Genomic DNA, 26,169 nt, shown 5'->3' with positions numbered 1-26,169 from the left:
TATACTCATCTAATAAATAATATACCAATCTTATCCTACTAGAAAAATTCATGGGCTGATGAATTATCTTACTTGCTGTTCACTTGTTGGCATTAATTGTGAGAGTTCTTGAAAAACCAAACAATGACTTATTGGTATTAAGAATTTTTGTCACTTTAAGAGAGTTAGAAGAATTGTTTAGGGGCTGGGAAGGTAGCTCAGTGGTAGAGCGCTTGCCTTGCATGGCTGAGGCCCTGGGTTCGATTTCCCAGCACCACATAAGCAAAAAAGAAAAAAAGCCCGAAGTGGTGCTGTGGCTCAAGTGGTAGAGTGCTAGCCTTGAGCTGAATTGCTGAGGGACAGTGCTCAGGCCCAGAGTTCAAGCCCCACAACCGGACCCCCCCCCCCAAAAAAAAAAGAATTGTTTATACATATATAAATGGATATTTGTTAAGATAGAAACTAAATAACTTTTGATACTATAAAACAAAGGGAGAGGAAATAAGCTAAAACTGGTAATATAACATTATCATTATTGTGTATAGTTCTGCCTGTCACTGGTGAGGTCCATGAGCTATAGGCAGTGTTTTACAAATATCTGTATTCCTGACAACCCTTCAGCTAGCCACTCATTGTGTGGCTTTACTGAGTCCAAATTCTGATCTCTGGCAGTAACAGATCAGACTGGAGGAGGTGCTGTGAACATTTCTACAATGACTTCTCTACCCTGGCTAGATTCATCTTACGGCTATATATGAGGAATGTGTATATTAAATATATTAGCAGACAACACCGCAATTGCTAATTAATGGCCATATAGTTCTACAAACTCCATAATTAAACTTTCCATGGGACAAGAGATAGCCTAGCAAAAAGTCTGGGTTTGTTACCTTACTAAGTGAAGCATCCACGTACCAAAAAGGAATAATTCTGCCAGGCATGAGTGGCTCACACCTATAATCCTAGTTATTAAGGAGGCTGAGATCTGAGGATCACAGTTGGAAGCCTGCCCAGACAGGAAAAGTCCTTGAGTCTTTTATCTTCAAGACAAGACTCTTATTTCGGTGGTTAATACCACCAAAAAGGCTTGGGAAGTGGAGCTGTGGCTCAAGTGGGAGAGAGAGAGAGAGAGAGAGAGACACACACACACACACACACACACACACACACACACACACACACACGAATAATTCTAAATTGCTATAGTATAGTATGTCTGTCTCCTCCAGTTCATTGTGTAGGTAAGTGAAATTCCAAAGGCGTGGTATTAGTATACACCTCTGTCTAAATATGATGGCGATCAGTTAAGAGTCTATTCTTACTGATGCATTTGTCCAAATGTAAAGTCTGTATTCCTAATGTTTACCACAAACCCAGCGAAGCTGATGATCTGTCTGCAGGTTTGTCAGTTCTTCAATAGTTCTCCAGCTACACTGACAGGCATAAGCCCGGGCTCCTTTCTTCGTTACCAGTTTTGTTTTTAATTTGTGGAAGTCCGGCATGTTGTTCCTGTTGGTAAACAGGAAGGCTTCATCATTATGGCTTTGTTCAGTGTTTAATGACACAGAAGTTCTAATCGCTTTAGCTTCCTATTGTTTCCAAGCAGATTATCTTAACAGCAAATGACCTTAGTTCCTTCTCACAAATAGAAGACAGGCTTCAGCAGTTTCTTTCTGATGATATTTCTCTGATATTTAGTACTACTTTTTTCTTTTAAAGACAGGGTGTTGCTAAGTTGCCCGGGCCAGACTCCTATTCACGGTCCTTCTGTCTTAGCCTCCCAAGTGCTGAGATTATAGGCATGCTCCATCACACCCATTTAATATTCAGCACTTTTTAATGGTAATCCTATAGCATATTTATTAAGATATTGTACTGTAGAATACAGTAGTAAAAAGGTTGAAGAATTATTGATTTGACTTGTCAGAGATGACATGAATGAGAAAAATGGTAAGTACGGTGGTTCTCCTATCTCAGATTTGCATGTATATCATAAAAGTTAACAATATAGGAAGTGGAGAAAGTGTAAGAAGCATAAAGGTAATAAGCTCTTATGAAAAACCCTTAACAGAGGAAAAGGTGCCTGCTACTTCTGCATGTTGAACTGTCTGTATCTTTCATTTATTTCAGTGATTTTCTTATTTAGCCATACTATCAGCATCAAGTATATGCCAATCCCCAAATAAATGTTGACAAGGTTAAAGTAAGTAAATCATTGAGCAAGACAGTCATGAAAAATAATAATCATTAGATTTGGTGCCTTTACAAAAAGGAATATAGAATTCACTATAAATTTCATTAATAAAGAAAATCAATTATAATTTTATGATAATTCACATGCTAGGTTTATATAAGCATTCTGTGGCAAAAATGGACAAATTCAAAATGGAATGACAAAATATATAAAGTGAAACGATGAAACGGTATAAACACTACAGGGAGCATACTTCGTGCATACACAGGCATCAGAGTGCCCTCTGGTGGTCAGTGGGCACCACATTCATCCTGTACTACAAAATTAGGCAATGATTTAGGCATAGACCCTAATGAATCCTCCTCAGAGATATTCCAGGCCAATGGTCTGACTAGGAAAGTGAGCCTCTAACTAGTTAAGTGACTTAGCTAAGGTTATAGGGTTATAAAGTTATAAGGTGATAGGGTTAGAACTGAGTAAGTTTTATCTGAAAGAAAAAAAATCAGGCTATGCACCTGTGGTTCACACCTATAATCCTAGCTACTCAGGAGGCTGAGATCTGAGAATTGGGATTTGAAGCCAAACTAGGCAAACAAATCTGAGAAATTATCTCCAAGTAACAAGCAGGTCAATATACACATGAGGAAATGCTAAAATCTCCCTGGCCATCAAGGAAATGCAAATCAACATGGAGATTCCATTTTACCCAGTAAGAGTGGCCAGCATAGATAATTTGAATAATAAAAAATGATGGGGGGGTGGTGTGTGTGGAAAAAAAGGAACTCTATTACAATGTTGGTGGGAATGTAAACTAGTACAACCACTCTGGCAGTTCCTTAAAAAACTAAACATAGCTGGGCGCTGGTGGCTCACGCTTGCAATCCTAGCTACTCAAGAGGCTGAGGTCTGAGGATCACATTTCAAAGCCAGCCTGGGCAGGAAAGTCCATGAGACTCATCTCCAATTAAACATCAGAAAACCGGAAATGGCACTGTGGTTCAAATGGTAGAGTGCTTGCCTTGAGCTGAAGAGCTCAGGGATAGCACCGATGCCCAGAGTTCAAGCCCTATGACCAGCAAAAACAAACAGACAAAACTAAAGAGAACTACCCTATTATCTAGCCATATCATTCTTGCCCAGTGCACTGCAAGTCAGGATACAGTAAAGACTTTTGCACATCCATGTTCATTGCTGCATTGTTCACAATAGCCAAGTTATGGAAACAGCCCAGATGCCCTACAATAGATGAGTGGCTCAAGAAAATATAGTACCTATGTATAATGAAAGTGTACTAATTATACAATATGATAACATTGTATTAAAATATTGTATGAACAATATAATCATTTGTGGGGAAATGGATGGACCTAGAAAAAATTATGTTAAGTGAAGTAAGTCAGGCTCAGAGAGACAAATGGTGCACAATTTCTTTCATATGTATTTCTAAAATACAAACAAACATGACAACGTATACAGTTATATCCATATATACACAAACGATTTGCCAAAAGGATGATATACTTAGGGGAGGAGTCCAGTGGTGTAACTTCTCTGAATAGCTAAAGAACCATTTAATAAAAGGAATACCAGAAAGCCGAAACACGCGCTCTCTGTGTGTGTGTGTGTGTGTGTGTGTGTGTGTGTGTGTGTGTGTGTGTGTGTGTGTACAGGAGCACAGGAATGGAAGGAGGAAGGGTGAGCAAATGTAGTCATTACATTCAAGGCTTAGTATGTAGAAAGTGAGCTAGGGATGGGATAGGGAAAGTGGGAGGAAAAGGGGTGATATTGACCAGCACGCATTGTAATCATAACCTGACTTCTGACGTCTGCAATTAAAGCCCCTTACTTGCAATGACTTAATAAAAATAAGTATTTAAAGGAAAATAACCAGTGAAATGACGCAAGTAATGATGCAAGTGGTAAAGTAGCAGCTCTGAGGGAAAAACAGAGCCAAGAAAGGGTGTGAGCCCTTGAGTTCAAACTCCAGTACAAAAAAAAAATCACCACAACTAAGCTAATTAAAATGAGAGAATATGTTTTTTATTCATTTTGGTTTTTAAAAAAAATTGTACTGTGGTTTGAATTCAAGCTGACATACGTGCTAGGCTGCCACTCTACTACTTGAATTATGCTTCCAGACTTTTTTGCTTTATTTTCAGATTGGGTGTTGTGGCCTGGAGCACTATCTTTTTTTTTTTTTTTTTGTCGGTCGTGGGGCTTGAACTCTGGGCCTGGGCGCTGTCCCTCAGCTCTTCAGCTCAAGGCAAGCGCTCTACCACTTGAGCTACAGTGCCACTTCCGGTTTTCTGGTGGTTTATTGGAGATAGGAGTCTCACTGTCTCTCCTGCCCGGGCTGGCTTTGAACCTCGATCCTCAGATCTCAGCCTCCTGAGTAGCTAGGATTACAGGCGTGAGCCACCAGCGCCCTGCTGGAGCACTATCTTACTTCTGATTTCCACACAGTTGGAATGATAGGCCTACACTGTGTGTGTGTGTGTGTGTTTGTGTGTGTGTGTGTGTGTGTGTACATGAGGTCTAGCTAAATCATTTTTTTCCTACGCTGGCATTAAACCACAATCCTCTTAATCCCTACTTCCTAGGTAGGTGGAATTACAGGCATGAACTACCATGGCCAGATATATTCTGAATGACAAACCTAACCTAACTTCACATCTTATTGCTTTTATTTTTGTTTGTTAGTTTGTATTTGTTCCAGTAATGGGGCTTGAACTCAGGGCCTGGGTGCTGTCTGTGCCTGAACTTTTTCATTCAAGGCTGGTACTCTATCACTTAAGCCATAGCTTCACTTTTGTTTTTTTTTGCTGATTAATCGGAGGTAAGAGTCTCACAGACTTTCTTGTCCTAGCTGGCTTCAAACTGCAATCTTTAGACCTCAGCCAGGATCCTGAGTAGGTAGGATTACAGGTGTAAGCCACAGGAACCTGGCCTAATCTAACATTTTTATACTTGACTGAATCCTTAGAGATTTTAGGAATAGGAGTCATGAGTAGTCAGAAAACTGATACACTACAAGTGCTTTTTTCCTTTCTAAAGACAGGGTTTTCTTATACAGCCCAGACTTGGCCTCTAACTTATTCTGTTGTGTAGGCCACTCGAACTTGTGATCCTCCTGCTTAGCCTTCTCAGTGCTGGAATGATAGACATGTGCCATCACACTCAGTGCCGGGAGCTTTTTAGGAAGAATATATGTTCAAAGTTTAGGAAATAAATTATCTTATCATTTTTCCTTAATCACATAAATTAATAAAATGATAAAAGTGTTTTTCTTGGTGACTGTGGTAGTAATCACTCACTACTTACTGTGTTCAATAATTATTGATTTCATTCCTTCCTATCTTCCTTCCTTCCTTCCTTCCTTCCTTCCTTCTTTCCTTCCTCCCTTCCTTCCTTCCTTCCTTCCTTCCTCCCTCCCTCCCTTCCTCCCTCCCTCCCTCCCTTCCCTTCCTTCCTTTTTTTTTTTGTTGGTCGTGGGGCTTGAACTCTGGGCCTGGGCTCTGTCCCTCAGCTCTTCAGCTCAAGGTGAGCGCTCTACTGCTTGAGCCACAGCGCCACTCCCGGTTTTCTAGTGGTTTATTGGACATAAGAGTGTCACAGACTTTCCTGCCCAGGCTGGCTTTGAACTATGATCCTCAGATCTCAGCCTCCTGAGTAGCTAGGATTATAGGTGTGAGCCACTGGAGCCTGGCTCCTTCCTTTTTTTTGTGTGCCAGTCCTGGGGCTTGAATTCAGAGCCTGGCATTGTCCTTGAGATTCTTGTTCTCAAGGTTAGTGCCCTACCTCTTGAGCCATAGTGCCATTTCCAACACTATTGGAGATAAGAGTCACATGGACATTCCCATCCAGGCTGGTTTTGAACTGCAATCCTCAGACCTCAGCCTCATGAAGTAGCAAGGATTACAGATGTGAGCCATCAGTGCTCAGTTCACTCTTGTTTCTTTTAGAAAGTTCTAGCACTTGTCAATATTAGGATACCTGATTTCTTCATCTATAAAACAAGAGCAATAAAACAATAAAATGGCACCGCACAGCATTTTATCCTGCAACAGATATGCAGAGTGATACCATTGAAGATAGATGGACTCACTGCACTATGGGAAACACTTTCAATAGCATTTGCAAACCTGTTTTTCCCTCTCTTTTTCTTTTATTTAGTACTAGGGATTGAACTTAGGGCTTTGTATTTGCTAGACAGGTGCTCTATTACTTGAACTATGTTCCTAGCCCTTTTTGCTTGAAGTTATTTTTCGGGTAGGGTCTTGTTTTTCCATGTCCAGTTTGGCTTTGACTGTGATCTCCTATTTTAAACATCCTGTACAGCTGAGCTGACAGGCTCATGACACCATGCCCAACTTTCTTCACTGAGATGGAGTCTTGAGACCCCTCTCTCATCTATCATATTCACATTTATTGAATTCATCTATGATGAACTGTGCATTATTTGACAGCAAAAACTGGGTACTGAATAACATCTGTTGGATTAAGAAATGCTAATAAGTTGTGCAAAAATAAATGTCATTTATATCTTGGTTGGGACAGCCTATTTTTTTTTTCTGGTCCTGGGTGTAGAACCTAAACGCCTTTTGCACAAGGCTAGCACTCTACACATGAGCTATAACACCACTTCTGTTTTTTTTTTTTTTTCTGTGATTAATTAGAGATAAGAGTCTAACTGATTTTCCTTTCCAGTCTGGTTTTGAACCTTGACCCTCAGATCTCAGTCGCCTAAGTAGCTAAGATTATAGGTGTTAGCCACTGGCACCTGGCTAGCTTCTTCTTTAGTTGTTCCATTCTTTTATCTCTCAAACATATTCCTAGTCATCTTGATAGTCGAGATACTATCCACTGATTTAAATAATAACACAAAGTTTATTTTTAGTACAGTAATAAATCTTCTAGTAGTCACTATTTTTTTTCCTGTGCTGGTCCCTGAGGCTTGAACTCAGTATCTGGGTTCTGTCTCTGAGTTTTTTGTGCTCAAGACTAGTGCTCTATTACTTGAGCCACAGCTCTACTTCTAGCATTTTGGTGGTTAATTGAAGATAAGAGTTTTATTGACTTTTCTGCCCAGGCTGGCTTCAAACTACAATCCTTAGATCTCAGCCTCCTGAGTAGCTAGGATTACAGAAGTGAGCCACTGGTGTGTGCCTGCCTGCCTGCCTACCCGTTTTTTTTTCTCTTTCCTTCCTTCCTTCCTTCCTTCCTTCTTTCCTTCCTTCCTTCCTTCCTTCCTTCCTTTCTTTCTTTTTTTTGGAGACAGGGTGATAATATATAGCTCAGAAACCATTATCCTCCCGCCTTAGCCTCCAGAGGTGTGTATACCATGCCTGACTCCAATGTTCTTGCTGACTCAGATGCTGCATAATTCAGTTCCTCATGTACCAATCAAGATAGTTTATAAAAATGCATGGTGTAGAAATGGAGGGACAAAGGGTGAGCAAATGGAGCAGTAGTACTCACTAGATACTGTTTAAGATGAACTATACAACTTGTGGGTAGGGAGGGGAGGAAAAAATGGTGAGAGCAAGGGAAGGGCTGACATTGTCTAAATGTGCTCTTGACTTATGTAACTGTAACCCCTCTGTACATCACCTTTATAAAAACAATTAAAAAGTATGGGATCTAAGCCGGGTGTTGGTGGCTCATGCCTATAACCCTAGCTACTCAGGAGGCTGAGATCTGAGGATAGCAGTTCAAAGCCAGCCTGGGCAAAAAGTCTGAGAGAGACTTATCTCCAATAAACCACCAGAAAACCAGAAGTGGTGCTGTGACTCAAGTGGTAGAGTGCCAGCCTTGAGCTGAAGAGCTGAGGAACAGCACTCAGGCCCAGAGTTCAAATCTCCTAACCACCAAAAAAAAAAAAAAAAAAGGTATGTGATCTCTCTTGTTGACACATGATGATTATTAGCCAGAAGATACTAAATGGGTTTAGAAAAAGTGGGAAAGGCAAAGGGAAACTGAAATTAAAAGCTAACATTTCCAACTATGGGGAAAAAAGTAGGCTAAATCTGAGAGCAGGGGTTCTGAACTTTGGACTTCTGGGACAGAGCTAGGCTTTATTTGGGTGAGGAACTATAAAGCCTCTGAGGTTGTAATTTTCCCTAGGCTTGTATGTTTTATGTGTGGATTATGAGTGCATGTGTGAGTTTAATGCCAAACTGGGTGGTAAGGGAACCAGGGAAGATGCAGTACACACTGCAGTCTGAGAAGCAGGGAGGGCTTGGTTAGGTAAAATGTCAGGCAGGTCCCCCAGGAACTTGCACAGCCATCAGGAGTGGGCACTGAGAACAGAGATGGGCTTAAGTCTTAAGAAAAGTAAAAGTAGAAGAGAAAGCTGGGCAGAGCCTGGAGAGGCCTAAATGCCTGCTAAGAAATTTGATTCTGTGAGTAGAGGAGTGTTGGGTATAATAGTAGCAAACTTGGAGCTATGCTTTAGAAAAGCATGGTCTGAAAGACCAGCGAATACTTCTACACTGTTGTCCAGAAATAACAAATCCTTATTTAGACTGACAGAAAACAAATGGAAAGGAAGAGGTAAGATGGCAAGAAAAATATGGAAGAGGAAAGCCACATTGTCTCGTGGCCAAGACCAGGAGACAATACAGCAAAATGAGAAATGCAAAGTCTTTCATGTACTTTTTCAGAGTGAAGTTCCTTAAAAACATATCCAAGGGCTCTATCTGATGTCTCAGACCTCAAAGCCCAGGTACGTGGGAGGGGGAGAAAGCAGAATGGAGGCTGAGTGGAACAAAAGTTAGTGAGATCCTATTTTGAAAACAAACTAAAAGTGAATGGCTGCAGGCGTGGCTCATGTGCAGTAACACATTTGCTGACCAAGTGAAGTTCACAGCTCAAGCCCCAGTACTGAAAACAGACAGAATAGGAGGAAACATACCTGAAAAACAGATAATCACAGGATTTGTCCCACATATAGTCACTGTAGCTCACTACCCAGAAATCACAAGCTATACAACGCAGACGGTCACATGCTCTGATCAAAGAAAAAGAAATGTTCATTAGAAACTATAAGTATCACAGGGTACATTTACAGATTACAGATTAGTCAATATGTAAGCAAAAAGTACAGATTAACTATGAGTGTTTGTACTAAGGAATTATTTACACATCTAAATTTCAGGTTAATTTTTGCATACATCCAAGATCTTGCACATGAATACATATAAGCACACAGACATAAAACAAAGATCTATATATCTTTTTTTTTTTTTTGTCGGTTGTGGGGCTTGAACTCTGGGCCTGGGTGCTGTTCCTGAGTTATTCAACTCAAGGCTAGTGCTCTACCACGTGAGCCACAGCGCCACTTCCTATATATCTTTTAATTAGATGATGTTCAAATTATATCGGAGGGAGCTCTTTATTTAAGTGCTTTTCTTCCTACTGAAATTTCCAGAAGCTCTCCTATCAAAGAATATATGACACTACCCTGAAACAAATCTATCTCTACTGTAAAAGACTTCTGTGCTGGAATCATAGCTTATGTGTTTTAATTTCCCCATGACCTGGAATCAATGTATTCATTTGTTTGGTTAAAATGTATTCATTTGCTTGTTGATGGCTCATGGCTATAATCCTTGCTACTCAGGAGGCTGAGAATCCAGCCTGGATAGGAAAGTCTGTGAGACTTATCTCCGATTAACTACCAGAAAACAGGAAGTGGTACTATGGACTCAAAGTGGTTGAGCACTAGCCTTGAGCTAAAGATCTCAGGGACAGCACCAGAACCTGAGTTTCAGGTTCAGCCCCACGACCAAAAAAAAAGATGAAAACTTTTCAACAGATGGTCAAATATGTCTCTTTATTCCTTATCCACCAAGTGCTTATAAATGACAACAAAGGAAAAAAAATATTCACTGTCACAAGTACAGTTAGCAAAGTGCATGGACTCTGGGCATAGAGAGGTAGGCTTAAATGCTGATCCTATTATTATTATTGTTATTTTTAGTGTCAGGGTGGCTCAGCTTGCTTGGCTTTCTTGCACATAGCTGGTGCTCAACCATTTAAAAATATATATAAATTTCATAAGCAACTCTATATTTTCTTTCAATTTGTTAACCATTTATGAAGGTGTATCTGGTACATATGGAAATTCAACAGATTCACATTTGTACAAATTTGAATTCACATTTTGGATGTACAAGTCAGCAAATGCAAAGTGATGGTTCCCAAAGCGACCATTACTTGCTTGCTTATGCATCTAGCTTATTACATGACTGCACAGAGTGTTAACTTTAATGCCTTAATACATATATGCAATTTGGCTGAATTATTGCTGTGGTGGGAGTCATTATTTAGAATCTCCTGACATCTTATATGTGTAAAATCTCAACCATAATGTTAAACACAGCTTTGTAATTTAATTTAAAATTTAGTAGTTTATTTAAATCTATTCACACTACCACATTTTCTTACAAGTAATGTTCAGTTAAAGAAGTCATTTCACTGCTCTGACTCACTCTACTACATCATAATTAGTACAGTCTATGGAATAATCCAGTCTGGCAAATGGTTTAAAAAGTATGCTACAGATAAAATTCAGTTGGCTTGAAAATAACACCTTGGTTTTTTATCTATATCACTTACTAATATCACTACGCAACTATTCTTTCTCTTTTCCACAAACTGAGCTAAAGAACTAAGTCTTTTTTTTAATTTCTTTTTTTTTTTTTTTCTGTGCTGCTCCTGGGGCTTGAACTCAGAGCCTGGGTGTTGATGCTGTCCTTGAGCTTTTTTGTTGAAGGTTGGCACTTTGCCACTTGAGCCACAACTCTTCTGGCTTTATTGGTGATTAACTGGAGTTAAGAGTCTCCTGGGCTTTCCTGCCTGGATTGGCTTTGAACTTCAAATCTTCAGATCTCAGCCTCCTGAGTAGATGGGATTACAGGTGTGAAATACCAGTGCAGCTCCAATAGCAAAAGCAGTTACTTCCTTGCTACCCACATTAAATGCAGTAAATTGGTGCACTTGAAAGTGTATTTAACAGGTTAGGGGTCAAGTTTCCAGTTTGAGTCCTTGTTTCATAATAATGAAAATGACCCTGGGCAAAGCATATTACCTGGGAATTTTATTTTTTGTATTGGACCTGGGGATTGAAATTAGGGTCTGGATGCTGTCCCGGAGCTTTTTTTTTTTTTTTTGTCAGCTGTGGGTCTTGAACTCTGGGTCTAGGCACTGTCTCTGAGTTCTTCAGCTCAAGGCAAGTGCTCTGGCACTTGAGCCACAACACCACTTCCAATTTTCTGGTGGTTTTATTGGGGATAAAAGTCTCACAGACTTTTCTGCCCAGGCTGGCTTTTAACCATGATCCTCAGATCTCAGCCTCATGAGTAGCTAGGATTACAGGCGTGAGCCACCAGCGCCTGGCTATGTCCCTGAGCTTTTTTGCTCAAGGCTAAGTGCTCTATCACATCAGCCATAGCTCTACTTCCAGCTTTTTGACGGTTAACTGGAGATGGTTAACTGGAGACAGACTTTCCTGCCTGGATTGGTAGTAAAAAGTCTATGAGACCCTTATCTCCAAATAACCATCAAAAAGGTGGAGGTGGAGTTGGGGCTTAAGTGGTAGAGCACTAACTGTGAACAAAAAGCTAAGGAACAGCTTAGGCCTTGAGTTCAAGCCCCAGTACCAGCAAACAAATAAAAACCCCAATAAAGTAATGTAGGAGGTAGGTTTTTTGCCAAAAATAGAACCAAAGATAGAACCAAAGATAGCAAGGCAGTGCAAAGATTTTCTTTTTTTTTTTTTTGGTCGGTCGTGGGGCTTGAACTCTGGGCCTGGGCGCTGTCCCTCAGCTCTTCAGCTCAAGGTGAGCACTCTACCACTTGAGCTACAGCGCCACTTCTGGTTTTCTGGTGGTTTATTGGAGATAGGAGTCTCACGGTCTCTCCTACCTGGGCTGGCTTTGAACCTTGATCCTCAGATCTCAGCCTCCTGAGTAGCTAGGATTACAGGCGTGAGCCACCAGCGCCCGGCTTCCAAGATTTTCTTAAAATCATCCTGTATTGTGAAAATGGTGCTGGAATACGCTGGGAATTAACATGGGCTTGGAGTAAGACTGTCTGAGATAATGGGTAAGAAAGTGAGTCTGGAAAGGAGAAGGGAACATACAAGCAGTAGTGGTGGGGTTCTGGTTTAGAAATATGTAAATCAAGTGACTGTGCTTGAGAACTTTTTGTGTAACGAGGACCTGTAGTTTTCTGCTGTTTGGCCAATCAGTGTGGCTGAGGCATCGTGGGTAGTGCCACTGTACTGCTTCCCACTGCCTGGAAGGTGCTTTCTCCTGGTGCTTGTGAAAACCAAGCTTAAGGACTGGTGCTGGTGGCTCACTCACGCCTGTAATCCTAGCTAGTCAGGAGGCTGAGATCTGAGGATTTCGGTTCAAAGCCAGCCTGGGCAGGAAAGTCTGTGAGATTCTTATCTCCAATTAACCACCAGAAATTTGGAAGTGGTCAAGTGGCTCAAAGTGGTAGAGTGGTAGAGCAAAAGAGCTCAAGGACAGCGCCTAGGCTCTGGGTTCAGGTCCATGACTGACAGAAAAGAAAAAAAAAAGAACCAAGTTTGACCTTAGTGAGCTAGGAGTTTCTACACAATGAACACATACCCTACATCACAGCCATTGGTAGCTAATTGCCAAGAAAAAGAAACATTTCAATGAACTGTCCTTAGAATGCCTAATAAATTATGCTTCTCATTATAAAATAAATTGATGCCAAGATGGTAAGAACTACATCTCAACAAAACAGCATCCATTAAAAAAAAACAAAAACAAAAACAAAAAATCCTACTGGGAAAGAATAAGGCATTTGTGACATCCTACCTCTGTGATGCATTCGTTCCAATCCCCCACGGAACATTGCTTCCACTCAGGTACACGGGTCCGCAACTGGATGTGTTCAACAGAAAGAAATAGGAGGAGTTAATTTGGCCCCACTGACTTTGTGTGCTTCTAATCAAATTGCACATCTCCCCTAGCAAGCCAGCTATTTTAAAGAAGAGGTATTTATTTTATTGGACATAACCTACATATTTAGGAACACTCAAAGAATCCAAATGAGTCACAGAAAAATGTGTTTGCCAAATAATGTAAGGAACAAAGTAAATGCTTCAGAACATAACAGAACATTAATTTTGAGAAACTGTTCACACATTTTTTAAACACAGAAAATTATTTATAATAGCAATAATCTCCCATTTAATTTCCTTTATACTAAGGTGGGGGGGGGCATAGACCATAAGAACATTGAGGATATTGTTATTGATCTTTCTCCTAAAGACCAACCTACATTTTATTCTTCAGTGTCACTGCTCTTCAAATGGTAACAAAATCTATTAGACTAGGCTCACAGTGTTTGCTCACTGGAGTGTGTAACTCACTAAAGCGATCTCAACTTACCTTTTACTGAGGCCTTGAATAGAGGCTTTAGTAGATGTGTTACCTGAAGATCTAGATTTTAATTTCTGTTAGAAAACAAAATAAGAGGCCAAGAGTAACTTTGAGAATGGCAACATGAAAGCTAATATTCTTTGTTTTAAACTATTACTTTAACCTATTTTTTAAAAATTTGGTAGCATCATTTTGTAAGTGTCTGAAAGGAAAACAATGATCATGACCATTTAAAGGTTAACAAGGAAGTACAAATCCATAAGGAATTTGTAAATTACCTTCCTACACTAACTTTTAAGTATAGGAAATTGATATACTGCCACTAGCATGGTAAGATTTACAGTCACTTTATAACTCTTCAGTTAATATCAGAGTTCAATGATTTAATATGAAGGACCTGCTATTTAAAACTTAATTCTGGAAAAATTCAATTGAGGAAGAAAAAAACCCAAACCAACCCAGACTAATTTTTAAAGGCTGTGAGTGGTATGCATCTGAATTAAAAATAAATGAACCAAACTCCTGTATAACCTCAGGAATATTAGTTTTGACCAAAGGGAATGGTATCAACCAATAGATTTTTCAAGGAAAATGTAGTTACCTAGTTATAATTAAACAGTAGTTCCTAATGATTACATAATCTGCCCATCACTGGCCAGCATTATTAAGTGTTAACTGGTATATGTTCTTAAACAACATAAACCAAGCACATATTAGGACCACCACTAAGGAGAGGAAGTAAGAAACAGGAAGTCAATTTTAACTATGTAGAGACATGCCTTCATTTTACCTAGTGAGTGAGGAAGTTGAATGGAGGCAAAAATATTTTGTTCTTTCTCTTATTTTTTTTTACATTAAACAGGATTTTTTTCCCCCCTCACATCTGAAAAATAGTAATGTGCATGGGTCTTTTCTTTTTTGCCAGTCCTGGGGCTTGAACTCAGGGCCTGGGCAGTGTCCTTGAGCTTCTTCTGCTCAAGGCTATCGCTCTACCACTTGAGCCACAACACTACTTCCAGCTTTTTCTTAGTAGCTGATTGGCGATAAGAGTCTCGCAGACTTTCCTGCTATCCTCAGATCTCAGCCTCCTGAGTAGCTAGGATTAGAGGTGCCAGCTGGGTCTTTTCATATTAGGAAATGTTTTATATTACCATCCAAACCTGACACTTTAATACAGTGACATTTGTTGTTGGTTTCTGGGCTTTCTAGAGTGGGTCTGAGAGCAGTTTAAAAAAAAATGTAACAAATGAAGCCAGCACCCATGCCTGGCTCTAATCCTAACTACTCAAGAGGATGAAATCTGAGAATTATGGTTGGAAGCCAGCCCAGGCCAGAAAGTCCATGAGAATCTTATCTTCAATTAACTACCAAAAAGCCAGGAATGGAGGTATGGCTCAAGTGACAGAGCATTAGCTTTGAGTGAAAAAGTTCACAGACAGTGCCCAGACCCTGTGTTCAAGCCTCAGGACTAGCATGCATGCATGCACACATGCAGGCATGCACTCAAAATGTAACGAATGAGAGGGGGAAGGCTGCGTGAGGGTTAGTGCTGTGGGGTATGAGATGCCTGGTAGGGCAGTGTGGGCAGGACCATTCATTCATAAACACTTCTTTTACTCGCCCAATAAATATTTAACTCAGATCAGTTCTCTCCCTTAAGGGATAGAAAACCAGATATAATAACTAGGAAGAAACATAGAAATGTACAAAATTTATTATTTCTTCATGACTTAAGAGCTATATTCACTTTAGTATATTTTAAAGCCATACCAGAGAAATATTTATCTTCTGAACCCTTCAAATTGAAAATAATGTCTCATATATACCTTAGAATAGTTAATAAGTAATGTTCAGATGATTAATGGGTAACAAAAACATCATACCATTTTCTTTTTTTTTTTGGTTCTGGTCGTGGGGCCTGAACTCTGGGCCAGGGCACTGTCCCTCAGCTCTTTAGCTCAAGGCTAGCGCTCTACCACTTGAGCCACAGTGCCACTTCCGGCTTTTTTCTTTTTGCTTATGTGGTGCTGAGGAATCGAACCCAGGGCCTCAGGCATGCAAGGCAAGCACTCTACCACTGAGCCACCTTCCCAGCCCAATCATCCCATTTTCTTTACCTACTAATTAGCATCACCATTTGGCACTTAGGCTGCACTAATTTGGCACTTGTGCTTCTTGCAGAGTGTTTAACATTACCATTGCACTGACTTATCATGAGACAGGTGAATGAAAATGTCAAATTTACTAAATTCAGATTTTAAAAGCTATATTAATACAGGCACTGCAATCCTAGCTACTCAGGGGGCAGATACCTGAGGATCAAGGTTCAAAGCCAGCCTGAGCAAGAGAGTCTGTGAAACTAATCAATTAATTAGCAAAAATCTGGAAGTGGAGTTGTGGCTCAAGTGGTAGAGCACTAGCCATGAACAAAAAAGCTTAGGGACAGTGTCCAAGTCCTGAGTTCATGTCCCAGGACCCAGATCCAACAGACAGACAGACACACACACATGCATACACGCACGCACACATGCACACATGAACACACTATTCCAATAAGCTCATTTTTGGTCTCACTGACAAAGATACCAGCGGCCTACATTCATAACCTGTGCTTTTCAGTCCACTGTCTTAACCTTGTTCAGCTTAAAAACAAAACAAAACAAAAACACCCCAAAGCTCTTGTGCTATATTTATTTCTTTGTTACATATATTTTCTGGGTGTTCTTTATGACCTTTGTAAATCAGACATTTGTTTGAAATCTTTAAAAAATTCTAATGAGTAATGTTACACACATATCACACTGGTATACACTAGGGTGTACAAACTCTCACACTGCTGGTGAGAAAAACTAGACACAGCTACTTTGGAAAAGAATTTGGCAATGAGTAGAAAAGGTGAAGCTGAGCATATAGCTTATGACCTAGGCCTTCCTTTCCTAGGTTTGCATAGGTAAAGACATCTAATGGAGTACTATTTGCAATAGTAAACTACTGGGTATAGTCTAGATGTCTGTGGCCGGTGAAGTGAATAAATAAGTTGTGGACTATTATATGCCACTTAAAAATTGTTTATGGTATTTACCTTCTTAAAATATCAAAGCATTGATGGAAAGGATAGCAGTTACCTCAGAATAGGACTTGAGGTCTTAAACAATATCTCTGCTATTTATTTACTAAAAACAAAAGTTTGGAGGACACCCAGATCAACCTAGGCTACATAATGAGTTTGACTGAGGCCATCCTAAGCTACAGATGGCCTCAGTCTAAAAAAACTGTTTTAAAAATTAAAAATAAGTAAAATTTTAAAAAGCACAACAACACAGCAAAACATTGAAATATATTTAGTTTGGATAGCTATTAAGATATGTTCAGTAGAATGGTGACTATATTATTATTTCATGAACACTTTACAAAATTAAAAGAGATACATAAATATTAAAAAAAATGTTGTTGTTTGAGCTGGTTCTGGGGCTTGAACTTAAGGCCTGGGCATTGTCCTTGAATGTTTTTGTTCAAGGCTAGAATTCTACCCCTTGAGCCACAGCTCCACTAATGGCTTTTTGGAAGTTAATTGGAAATAAGAAAGAGTATCATGAACTTTTCCTGCCTGGGCTGACTTGGAAGTGAGATCCTCAGATCTCAGCCTTCTCAGTAGACAGGATTACAGACATGACCAGCAGTACTCAGCTAAAAAGTTGAAATATTAACACTTCACAGGCTATTAGCAATAGCACTGCAGCTGAGATGCTAAACATATACCTACAGTGAACGTTTTCTGTTTTGAGCTTTTTACAAAAGTGATTTTAGACAACAAATAAATACAAGTGAACAACCTGACAGCTGTGTGTTGACTTTTGCACCAACAGCTTTCCTAGTTTCTTATTCTTGCTGAGAAAGAAACAGGGAAGCACACAGTGAGAGTTTCTCATATAGAATTTCCTCTATATTTTATTTTTTAAAAGTAATTGTACTTTTTAAAGTAATTGTACTCAGGGTTCAAAGGACTACATATAGCCACTGTGCCCTCTTTAAGGCTATTCTAATAGTCTAGAAATATAAAGACTTACTAGCTAGGCGCCAGCGGCTCACACCTGTGATCCTAGCTACTAAGGAGGCTGAGATCTGAGGATTGTGGTTGAAAACTAGCCTGGGAAAGAAAGTCCATGAGGCACTTATCTCCAATTAACTACCAGAAAACCGAAAGCGGCACTGTGGTAGGGCATCCCCCTTGAGATGAAGAGCTCAGGGACAGTGCTCTGACACTGACAAAACAGTGTCCCCCAACTGACAAAAACAAAAACAAAAACACCTGACTTACAAAAGTTTTTCTATCCAAGTTGGGTTCTTCAAATATTTCATTAATAAGACTATCAAGATCATCTTCTTTTTCTGTTGATCTGAAAAAGAAAAGCACACGAGAAAATCTCTCCTGAAAGTGTAAGAACAGATAAGCTCTTTACATGAGGAATTTTGTTTCAGGTCCACTACTGGAGATTATCATGCCAGGAGAAGTATGATGTTAACTGTTTTTCTTGTTATGGATGCAGCCTAAGTTTTTGAGACAAAGATATACCTTATTGGTATAAATTCACATAGGCTCTTTACTGTTACATATGTAAAAAAGACAAGACAGCTACACCCACGTTACATTCAAGAGAAAACTGAGAATATACTTTTCTAAATGACATCAATTACTTCTTTAGCGAATATGAAAACAAATGGAATGTTAAGTAGTACTTGTTATAAGCAAAAGTTTCCACTGGATGTCAACCATGCCTCTTTACTAGAGGAGCCAAAGTTCACATCATCAAATGACAAAAAAAAAAGACAAAGAAAAGCCAACTCAAACCAAGCAAAGTAAAATTCTTGATGGGTCCCCGTGGGTCACACGACTCAGGAGGCTCATATCTGAGGATCACAGTTTGAAGCCAGACAGGGCAGGAAAGTCCATGAGCCTCGTACCTCCAATAAACTACCAAAAAGCTGGAAGTGGATTTGTGACTCAAGTGGTAGAGCACGAGTCTTAAGCAAAAAGAAGCTCAGGGACAAGGCGCAGGCTCAGAGTTCAAGCCCAGAGTTCAAGGACTAGCACCAAAAACAAACAAACCCTCTACAACAAACAAATATAAATAAGCCAACCAACCAAAAAAAAAATACGACTCTCCCAAACAAAACAAAACACACACATGCTATCTCTTTATCTTTTGCTGGCAAAGTCATCCTGGATTACTAATATGCACTGTTTCTGTCCAAGACAACTTCTACTTAAAAGCAAACACAATATTTACTAAATGTCAGGCTCTGTCTTTACACGAGGTATCTTTATTATTCTAATTTTTAGGTGAAGAGACGGCACTGAGAGATTCAGAAGTTTGTCCAAAGTCATACAAATCACAGGAGAAAGCAGGGCAGTCCACCGCCTTCCATGCCATGAGATGAGTCCTTTTTATAGTTCAAATGTTGTGGATACTATATATCAGTATTATCGCCACAGCTTCATTGGACATTTAATTGACTTGTATTGGAAGGCAAGTTTGTTGTTGTTGTTTGTTTTGGCCAAACTAACTTAGAAATGTATTTATTCTTAAGTGTCTTAACACCAGGAGTTGTAGCTCTTCTTTGTTCCTACCTTGTATAAGATGAATTTAACATGATGCAAGAAAATCCAGAGCCTATTGCTTCATGCTTGATGGTTGATCTAGCCTATCTGCTTCATCCCCGGCCCCCTCCCCGTCTCTTTTATCCCTAGTGTCTTGCTTTCCCCTGGCTTGTTCCTTTGCTTTGAGAGCATGTTTAAAACTTTTCTCTTTAAGAAAACAAACAACTACCAAAAAAAAATCATAAAAAACCCCACCCAACAAACTCAAGCCACTTTAAAAAAATAACATTTATTTAAGCTGCTAACTTTCCTTACTCACTACTGAAAATAGTTTCCATCCATATGCTGCTTCTTCAAAAGCAGGTTAGACTTGGCATCAGTTGGTAACCTAGATGAATTTCTCAACTTAAAACTCCCAAAACGCCTAATCTGGTAAATGAAAAAAAGATAACAGTATTTACTTCCTAGGGTTGTGGAGATTAAATAAAACCTAGAAAGCATTCAGCATAGAGAAGTGACTCAATCAGTTTTAGCTATTATTATTGTAGTTATTATCTGAGAGATTATATGTAAATATTCCCATTGGTATCACCCTAAACTACTTTGTTACTACTGCACTTTTACCCAACCAATACAAGTCTTTTTTTTTTTTTTCCCCTCTCAAAGACTGCTTGCTGTGTAGCTCAGGCTGGTCTTAAAGTCATGATTCTTTTGCTTCAGTCTCCTGCATGCTGGGACTACAGGCATGTGTTACCATACCTGGTTTCATATCAGTCTTAAAAAAAAAACTTCATTATGTATTTTTCTGTATCATTTTGAATACTCTGACAAATTACATTTTTACTACTATATTAGTTAATTTGTTTCCTAGCTCTTTATTAATTTTAGCTCAAGGCAAAATTTTAATGTAACATTACATACATACATATGTGATATATTCATATATGGATAATATATTTAGCATTAGATTTATGATCTTTGTTGCTTTTTGCTTAGTTGCCAGACAAAATGTTTAGCACAAATGACAACACTAGTGATTCACTAAAGCGTTTTATAAATTTATTACTGAAAATCTAGGGGCCCATTGAGAGTAGTGATCACAGTTGTTTCTACATTTATTTTATAAATGTTCCTTGATATTCAAATGATTTTTAGAACTTTTGGTTTAAACTACTTTAGAATTTTTTCAATGGTTTTATGTTCTAATACTTTTTTTTTTTAAATTTTATCTTATTTTATTTGAGAACATACTGAGTCCCTAAGCTTTTGTGTTCAAAGCTAGTACTCTATACCACTGGAGCCATATCTCCACTTCTCAACTTTTGATGGTTTAATTAGACATAAGAGTCTCATGGACTTTGCTGCCCTGGCTGGCTTCCAATTGCAATCTTCCGATCTCAACTCCTGGGTAGCTAGAGTGCGCGGCTTGATAGTGACTTTTTTAAAAAATAAATACATGTCAGTATAAATAAGTCTAGGGAATTGATTATAGCACTTCCGGGAAATCATATACACACACCTCACAAATGTAGTTATAAAGTTAACAAGAAATGATCCAAAGGTGTCTCTGTGTAATTTCCCAAATATTCTCGGCAAATGGCAATTAACAAAAGGACGACTCCCAACTGATGATTTTGAGGTTGGGGGGGAAATGGAGGAGGAAGTAAGTCCTATTAGTAATTATTACGGGGGGGCAAATTTGAAAGTTTATTTTGGGGGGGGACTAAAAAAAAATCAAAGATTTAAGAAATGTCCCCAGATTTCGATATGGCTGTCAGTCAACTGCTTGTTCCTTAACTTGGATCATGGAGAGGAAAAGGTAGTTGGCTAATTAACGCAGACACTGTTGACAACAATAAACTCCGTTGGCATGAGTCTCATCTAACCCCGTGGGTTTAAAGACACATCGGGTAATGCCATTTAGAAAGACGTTTTCTTCTTTCGCAGTGACAGGCCAGGTGCCCCGGGGAAAGGGGGCAGAGCAGGTTTTCTGCTAGGGAGCACCGCAGGGTTAGGAGAACTGCTGGGACGCGCGAGCTACAAACCCTCTAGCCTCGGGGCGGCCGGGACAGAGAAGCGGTGCCTCCACGAGCACGCGGGCCGGACCCGCGCGTGGACTCCAGCCCCAGCCCTCAGAGCGGCTGTCTGGTGGGACCGGGAGGGAAGGGCGGGACTCGGCGGGCGCCGGGGGCGGGGCCAGCCCGGCCGGGGCGGAGCCGGGAAGGGGCGGAGCCTGCGGGTGGGGCGGGGCCTGCGGGTGGGGCGGGGCTCTGGCCTAGTCTGGAGAGCTCGGGCGGCTCCCGCCCGCCAGTCCGGGTAGCGCGGCCTCCGAGCGGGGTTTCGCGGGGCCGATCCCCGGTGCGGGGCGGGGGTCGCCCGCGCGTTTCGCGTGGGGGCGCCGGCGGGGGCGGGGAGGACGGCTTTGAGCAGGCTTTCGCTAGGACAGCCCACCCTTCCCGCCCGTGAACCTGAGATTCTTCCTCGTCTGGTCTTGGCTGGAGTCGCTGAAGTTGGTGAGGCCGCCGCGGCCTTTGGCCCGCTCGGTCTTGCCCGGCCTCAGAGGGTCGAGTCTGCAAAACTTGCTCTCGACTTCATCCAAGAGCTCATCCAGGTCCTTCGCCATCTTGAATCGTCACGTTTCCCTCTCGGGGGTGGCCCGGGGCCGCGGGTTGTTTCCATGGCAACGCGAGAACCCGCGCGGGGCGGGCGCGCATGCGCGAGGCCCGAAGCCGCGGCGGCCGACGCCCGCGAGGTGGGGGCGCTGCTGAGTTCGCAGTGGAGGCCGGGGCGGGTCCAGAGGTCGGGGCGGCGCGGGGTGCCCCGCCGGGCCGGAGACCCCGGCTGTCGGCTCCTGCGGGCCCAGCGGACGCCGTCGCTTTAGTTCCTAGCTTTTCCACCAGCTCGCGTCCGTTTTCCTCGCCCGCACTCACGCTGTTTCCGCAAGTACGACAGTGCCCTTCGCCCCCTCCTCTGCCCCTCCGTGCGGGTCAGCCATTCGTAAATACCTTAAATAATCTGCGGATGGTCCGGAGAGGACGCTCCTGATGAAAAAGAACATTGTTTTGGGAAAAATTTCGTTTCCCGTAGTCGGCAGGATTCGAACCTGCGCGGGGAGACCCCAATGGATTTCTAGTCCATCGCCTTAACCACTCGGCCACGACTACTGCTGGTGTGAATTTTGGCAGTGAGATTCTATGTAGACTCTGGGCACCAGCGTCTGCCGCAGTAACAGGTGCCACGTAGATCCGGAGAAGGCCACGGCCCGGCCGCCCGGCTCAGGCTTAGTCCGCGCGGGGGGCTGAGATCCGTTGTCGGAGGAGCACTTCGAACGTGCCCACCCTTAGTATTCCGTCAGATAAAGGGAGTTTGAGTCAGATCTCCAGAGTCACAGCGAGCGCGAGGAGGAGCGAGGGCCAGAGGCTCGGCGGGAGGGGAGGGAGAGAGAGGAGTGAGAACGAGGGGAACGCTCTGGATTAGGACTCACCTACCCCATTGCACCGCCCGGGGGCCACGTCTACCGGAGGGGCTGGAACTGTGGCGCCGCCACCAGTTGGGCTGCGCCCCTCTCTCTAAAGGATCAGCCTCCAGGACTCTCTTTTTCTCTACTAGTATGTAAATTGCTGATAGCCACTGTTCACAGGTGCCGTGCCCCGTCAGGCCTTCCCGCCGTGCGGTAACGTGCTGCTTGGAAGACGTGTAACGTCGGTTTCAGAGATAGTGTTGCGAACGTTATTCCTGACAATGCTCTCGCCGTCTAACCAGTGCCCCGGGAGCATTTCTAAAATGGGATTAGCAAAGATCCCTGGAAACCCTGGGAATGGTGTGATCCAGATGATTTATTAGTTTCATGAATTTACTTTGTTGGGAATATCCTTGCTGTCCCGGAAGAGCGACCTAAAACGAGTGGCGCGCTAGAAGGCAGGCTGCCTCACCACTGGACTCCACCTTTGAAGTCTAAGTAATTTCCAGAACATGTTATCGAGCAATTAGCTTTAAAAAACTAAGTTAAAAATTCGCCCCCTTCTGATTATTATTATTATTTTTTACTCCACTTTACCATTTCTTATGGTGGTGAAGTATTGGTGTGTATTGTTTCTGGAAAATTGTAAATGCTATAAAATCTGTGCCCCCACCCCCAAGAGCTGCTAAAACTTGTGTTTTCATCTAAGCCGCATGTATGTGTGTGTTAAACTTGTGTTCAGGTTCACTAATTTTACATTACCATCAACAGTGTGTGTACAAGGGTTCATCCCTCCCCCCCTACCCCCCAGCATCCCTGCCAGCATTGTTTTTTGTTTATCTTTGGTTTTAATTTTTAAAGTCATTATTGTTCTTTTTATTTTTTTGCCAGTCCTGGGGCTTGAACTCAGGGCCTGGGCTCTGTCCCTGTGTTTCTTTGTGCTCAAGGCTAGTGTTCTACCATTTGAGCCACAACTCCACTTCCAGCTTTTTCTGAGTAGTTTATTGGAGATAGTCTCCCAGACTTTCCTGCCCTAGCTGGCTGAACAGCTCAGCTGGCTGAACAGATCTCAGCCTCCTAGTAACTAACATTACAGGCATGAGCCACTGGAGCCTACCTTTATCCTTGGTTTTCAATTTTTTTTTTAAATTTTATAATCTTCAATTAGTTGTACAAAGCATTTTTAATTCAATATATCAATTTATTAGTACGATGAATCTATCAATATCACTCCTTCTATTGTTCTCCTTCATTTCTCCCAAGGTTATCCATTTCCTTGTTTTTTGATGTTTTGATGTTAGCTGTTATGATTGGACTTAAAGGAAATGTCATTGTTATTTGATTTGCATTTGTTTATGGCTAAGATGTTGGGCTTAAATTCTATTGTTCTCCTTCATTTCTCCCAAGGTTATCCATTTCCTTGTTTTTTGATGTTTTGATGTTAGCTGTTATGATTGGACTTAAAGGAAATGTCATTGTTATTGATTTGCATTTGTTTATGGCTAAGATGTTGGGCTTAAATTCAGGTCCACAAGCTTTTCCTTGGCTTTTTTTACTCCAGGCTGGTGCTCTATCTTTTGAGCCACACATCCACATCTGACTTGTTGTGGTTTAATTGGAGATAAGATGCTCTTTTTTGTTTGTTTGTTTGTTTTTGTCCTGGGGGGAATGGTTTCAAATCTTCTCATATCTCAGCCTCCAGAGTAGCTAGGATCAAAGGTGACATGTAATAGCAGTTGAGAGAATCTCTTAGCAGGTAGATGATTCTTGAGAGACTATGAAAATATAGAATGACATGTTTCTGGTTTTATATTTTTGTGTGAATTTTAGAAGGAAATTGGAGCTTGTTCCCTTGATCTACAAACCACGTGTTGTAGATTATTCAGACTTGGGTATTTTCAGAGTTTTGTTTATGGCTGTTTCAGGTCTCCAGTGGCTCTCCTGACTGTAGGCATATTCCTTTTCTGGATTGCAGTGCCACATTTCCCCTAAATGTTATGACATGAATGGCTGCCTAATCAACTATACAATGACAGTAAGCCATCAGAATGTCAGAATGTCAGGAGTGACTTCAGAGGACTCCAGACCATGGAGGCAGATGCCCACGATGAGTGTAAGCATGTCTTTCCACTTTATACAAATCATTAGAAGATAAAAATTTAAAAAGTTACATATTCCTTTGGGTTTTTGTTTTATTTTTAAAACTTGAACAGTCTTGCATAGCTCTAAGTCTTTCCTAGACTTAGAAAACATACTGAGCATCAGATGTTTCAGAAAGAACTGGCAAGTGCCTTCAGATGCTACAATTATTAAACAAGGTAAAAGGGGGAATGCCATGTATTATTATATACACCTAGTATTCCAAGGAAGTATTTTAGGGAATAAGTATTCAAATGAAGAAAATAAATCCTAGATACTATATTATTGTACAGAGGGGTTACAGTTACATGAGCAAGGTAATTAGTCCACTTCCTAGTGAGCATTATTACCCCTTCCTTTGTTTTTCTCCTACCATCCCCTTTCCTCCCACCTCTCCATCCATAAGACTCTTATCTCCAGTTAACCACCAAAAAACTAGAAATAGTGCTGGGGCTCAAGTAGTAGAGCACTAGCCTTGAACAAGAAACCTCGGACATCGGCACAGGCACTGGGTTCAAGCCCTAGGACTGGCACAAAAGAAAAAAAAAAAAAGGAAGCCTTATGGGCTTTTCCAAGTAGTTAAAGAGTGCTCTCTCAGAGCCTGTTTCTTGTGAGTTAGAGGTGGTGAGACAGCTGGTTGTCGTCCCCTATAGCTCCAGGCTAACCCCTTCGGTTACAAGGTGTTTTATAATTCTCCTGACTATTCACGTAATGAATTGCAAGGCCTCTTTGAATTCCCATGTACTTAGGTTTAATTTCTCAGCCCTGCTGTTCTCTGCACACATCACAGGCCTGCTGAATAAATACCCACTGCTGGCCAGTGGCATTGGCACACGGGAGGCATCCTCTAGGAACACGGCAAGCCTCCAAGCGAGGAGGCTAGGGGAGAAATAGGACAGTTGTTTTTAAGGATACCCTGAATTAGGCCTCGATGTCATGTAGGTAAATTCAGTCCAGAGAACGCAGAATCTTTATTGGAATTTGTACATTCATCTCTCACAGCTGTGGAGAGTTTAGACTAATCACTGCTCTCACGGGGATGCTATCATGTTGGTAATTTGAAAAAGGATCAGGAGCCTGCAGGCTTGGAACATCTTGAGAAAACTCTGGCTCTGAAATACACCATCACATGCCGGGGAGACCACTTGCAGCATCTTCGCAGAGAGCTGAAGAATGCTGAAATCAAGTATTTCTTTGGCACGATTTCAAATGGCTTGAGAAATCTGAGACCTTTTTTTTCCTTCTTAAACTGCAAAACAGATTCTTTCCTCTTCCATCAGCCCCACTTGCTGTCAATATGTCGAATGTTAGGTGCCAGAAATGAGCCTAGCTGCCTAATGATAACAATGCCAAGGTTACACAGCCATCAGAGGCTCCT

General features: G+C 41.2%; 1 protein-coding gene and 1 non-coding gene across 3 annotated transcripts; both read right to left on the bottom strand.

The window, feature by feature from the left end:
* Nucleotides 1-387: 387 nt before the first annotated feature.
* On the bottom strand, nucleotides 388-21,837 carry Cfap418 (cilia and flagella associated protein 418). Of its 2 annotated transcripts, XM_042673221.1 has the most exons (6): nucleotides 21,661-21,837; nucleotides 17,912-17,990; nucleotides 13,603-13,667; nucleotides 13,027-13,092; nucleotides 9,087-9,182; nucleotides 388-1,488 (listed from the first exon to the last, which is right to left on the bottom strand). In XM_042673221.1, the coding sequence occupies exons 1-6, from the start codon at nucleotides 21,813-21,815 to the stop codon at nucleotides 1,335-1,337; spliced, it is 615 nt and encodes a 204-aa protein (XP_042529155.1). In that variant the 5' UTR covers nucleotides 21,816-21,837; the 3' UTR covers nucleotides 388-1,334. The 2 variants fall into 2 exon arrangements, with proteins under 2 accessions (XP_042529155.1, XP_042529156.1); XM_042673222.1 differs by lacking the exon at nucleotides 9,087-9,182.
* Nucleotides 21,838-22,274: 437 nt separating this feature from the next.
* On the bottom strand, nucleotides 22,275-22,356 carry Trnas-aga. The gene has a single exon. It is a non-coding gene; the product is annotated as a tRNA-Ser (tRNA).
* Nucleotides 22,357-26,169: the final 3,813 nt, after the last annotated feature.

This window comes from Dipodomys spectabilis, unplaced genomic scaffold (genome assembly GCF_019054845.1).
Source record: "Dipodomys spectabilis isolate Male_0828 unplaced genomic scaffold, ASM1905484v1 ptg000783l, whole genome shotgun sequence".
NCBI classification, from domain to species: Eukaryota; Metazoa; Chordata; class Mammalia; order Rodentia; family Heteromyidae; genus Dipodomys; species Dipodomys spectabilis.
This window is presented reverse-complemented; position numbering and strand designations above follow the sequence as displayed.

Bases quoted from the DNA above. Each gene is read 5' to 3' on its own strand.
- Cfap418 (XM_042673221.1), bottom strand. From the start codon at position 21,815: ATGGCGAAGGACCTGGATGAGCTCTTGGATGAAGTCGAGAGCAAGTTT. The intron at 17,991-21,660 runs GTTCACGGGCGG...TTTCTTTTTCAG, and splicing joins CAGACGAGGAAGAATCTCAG to ATCAACAGAAAAAGAAGATG. The intron at 13,668-17,911 runs GTAAGTCAGGTG...GTTTTCTAACAG, and splicing joins ACTTGGATAGAAAAACTTTT to AAATTAAAATCTAGATCTTC.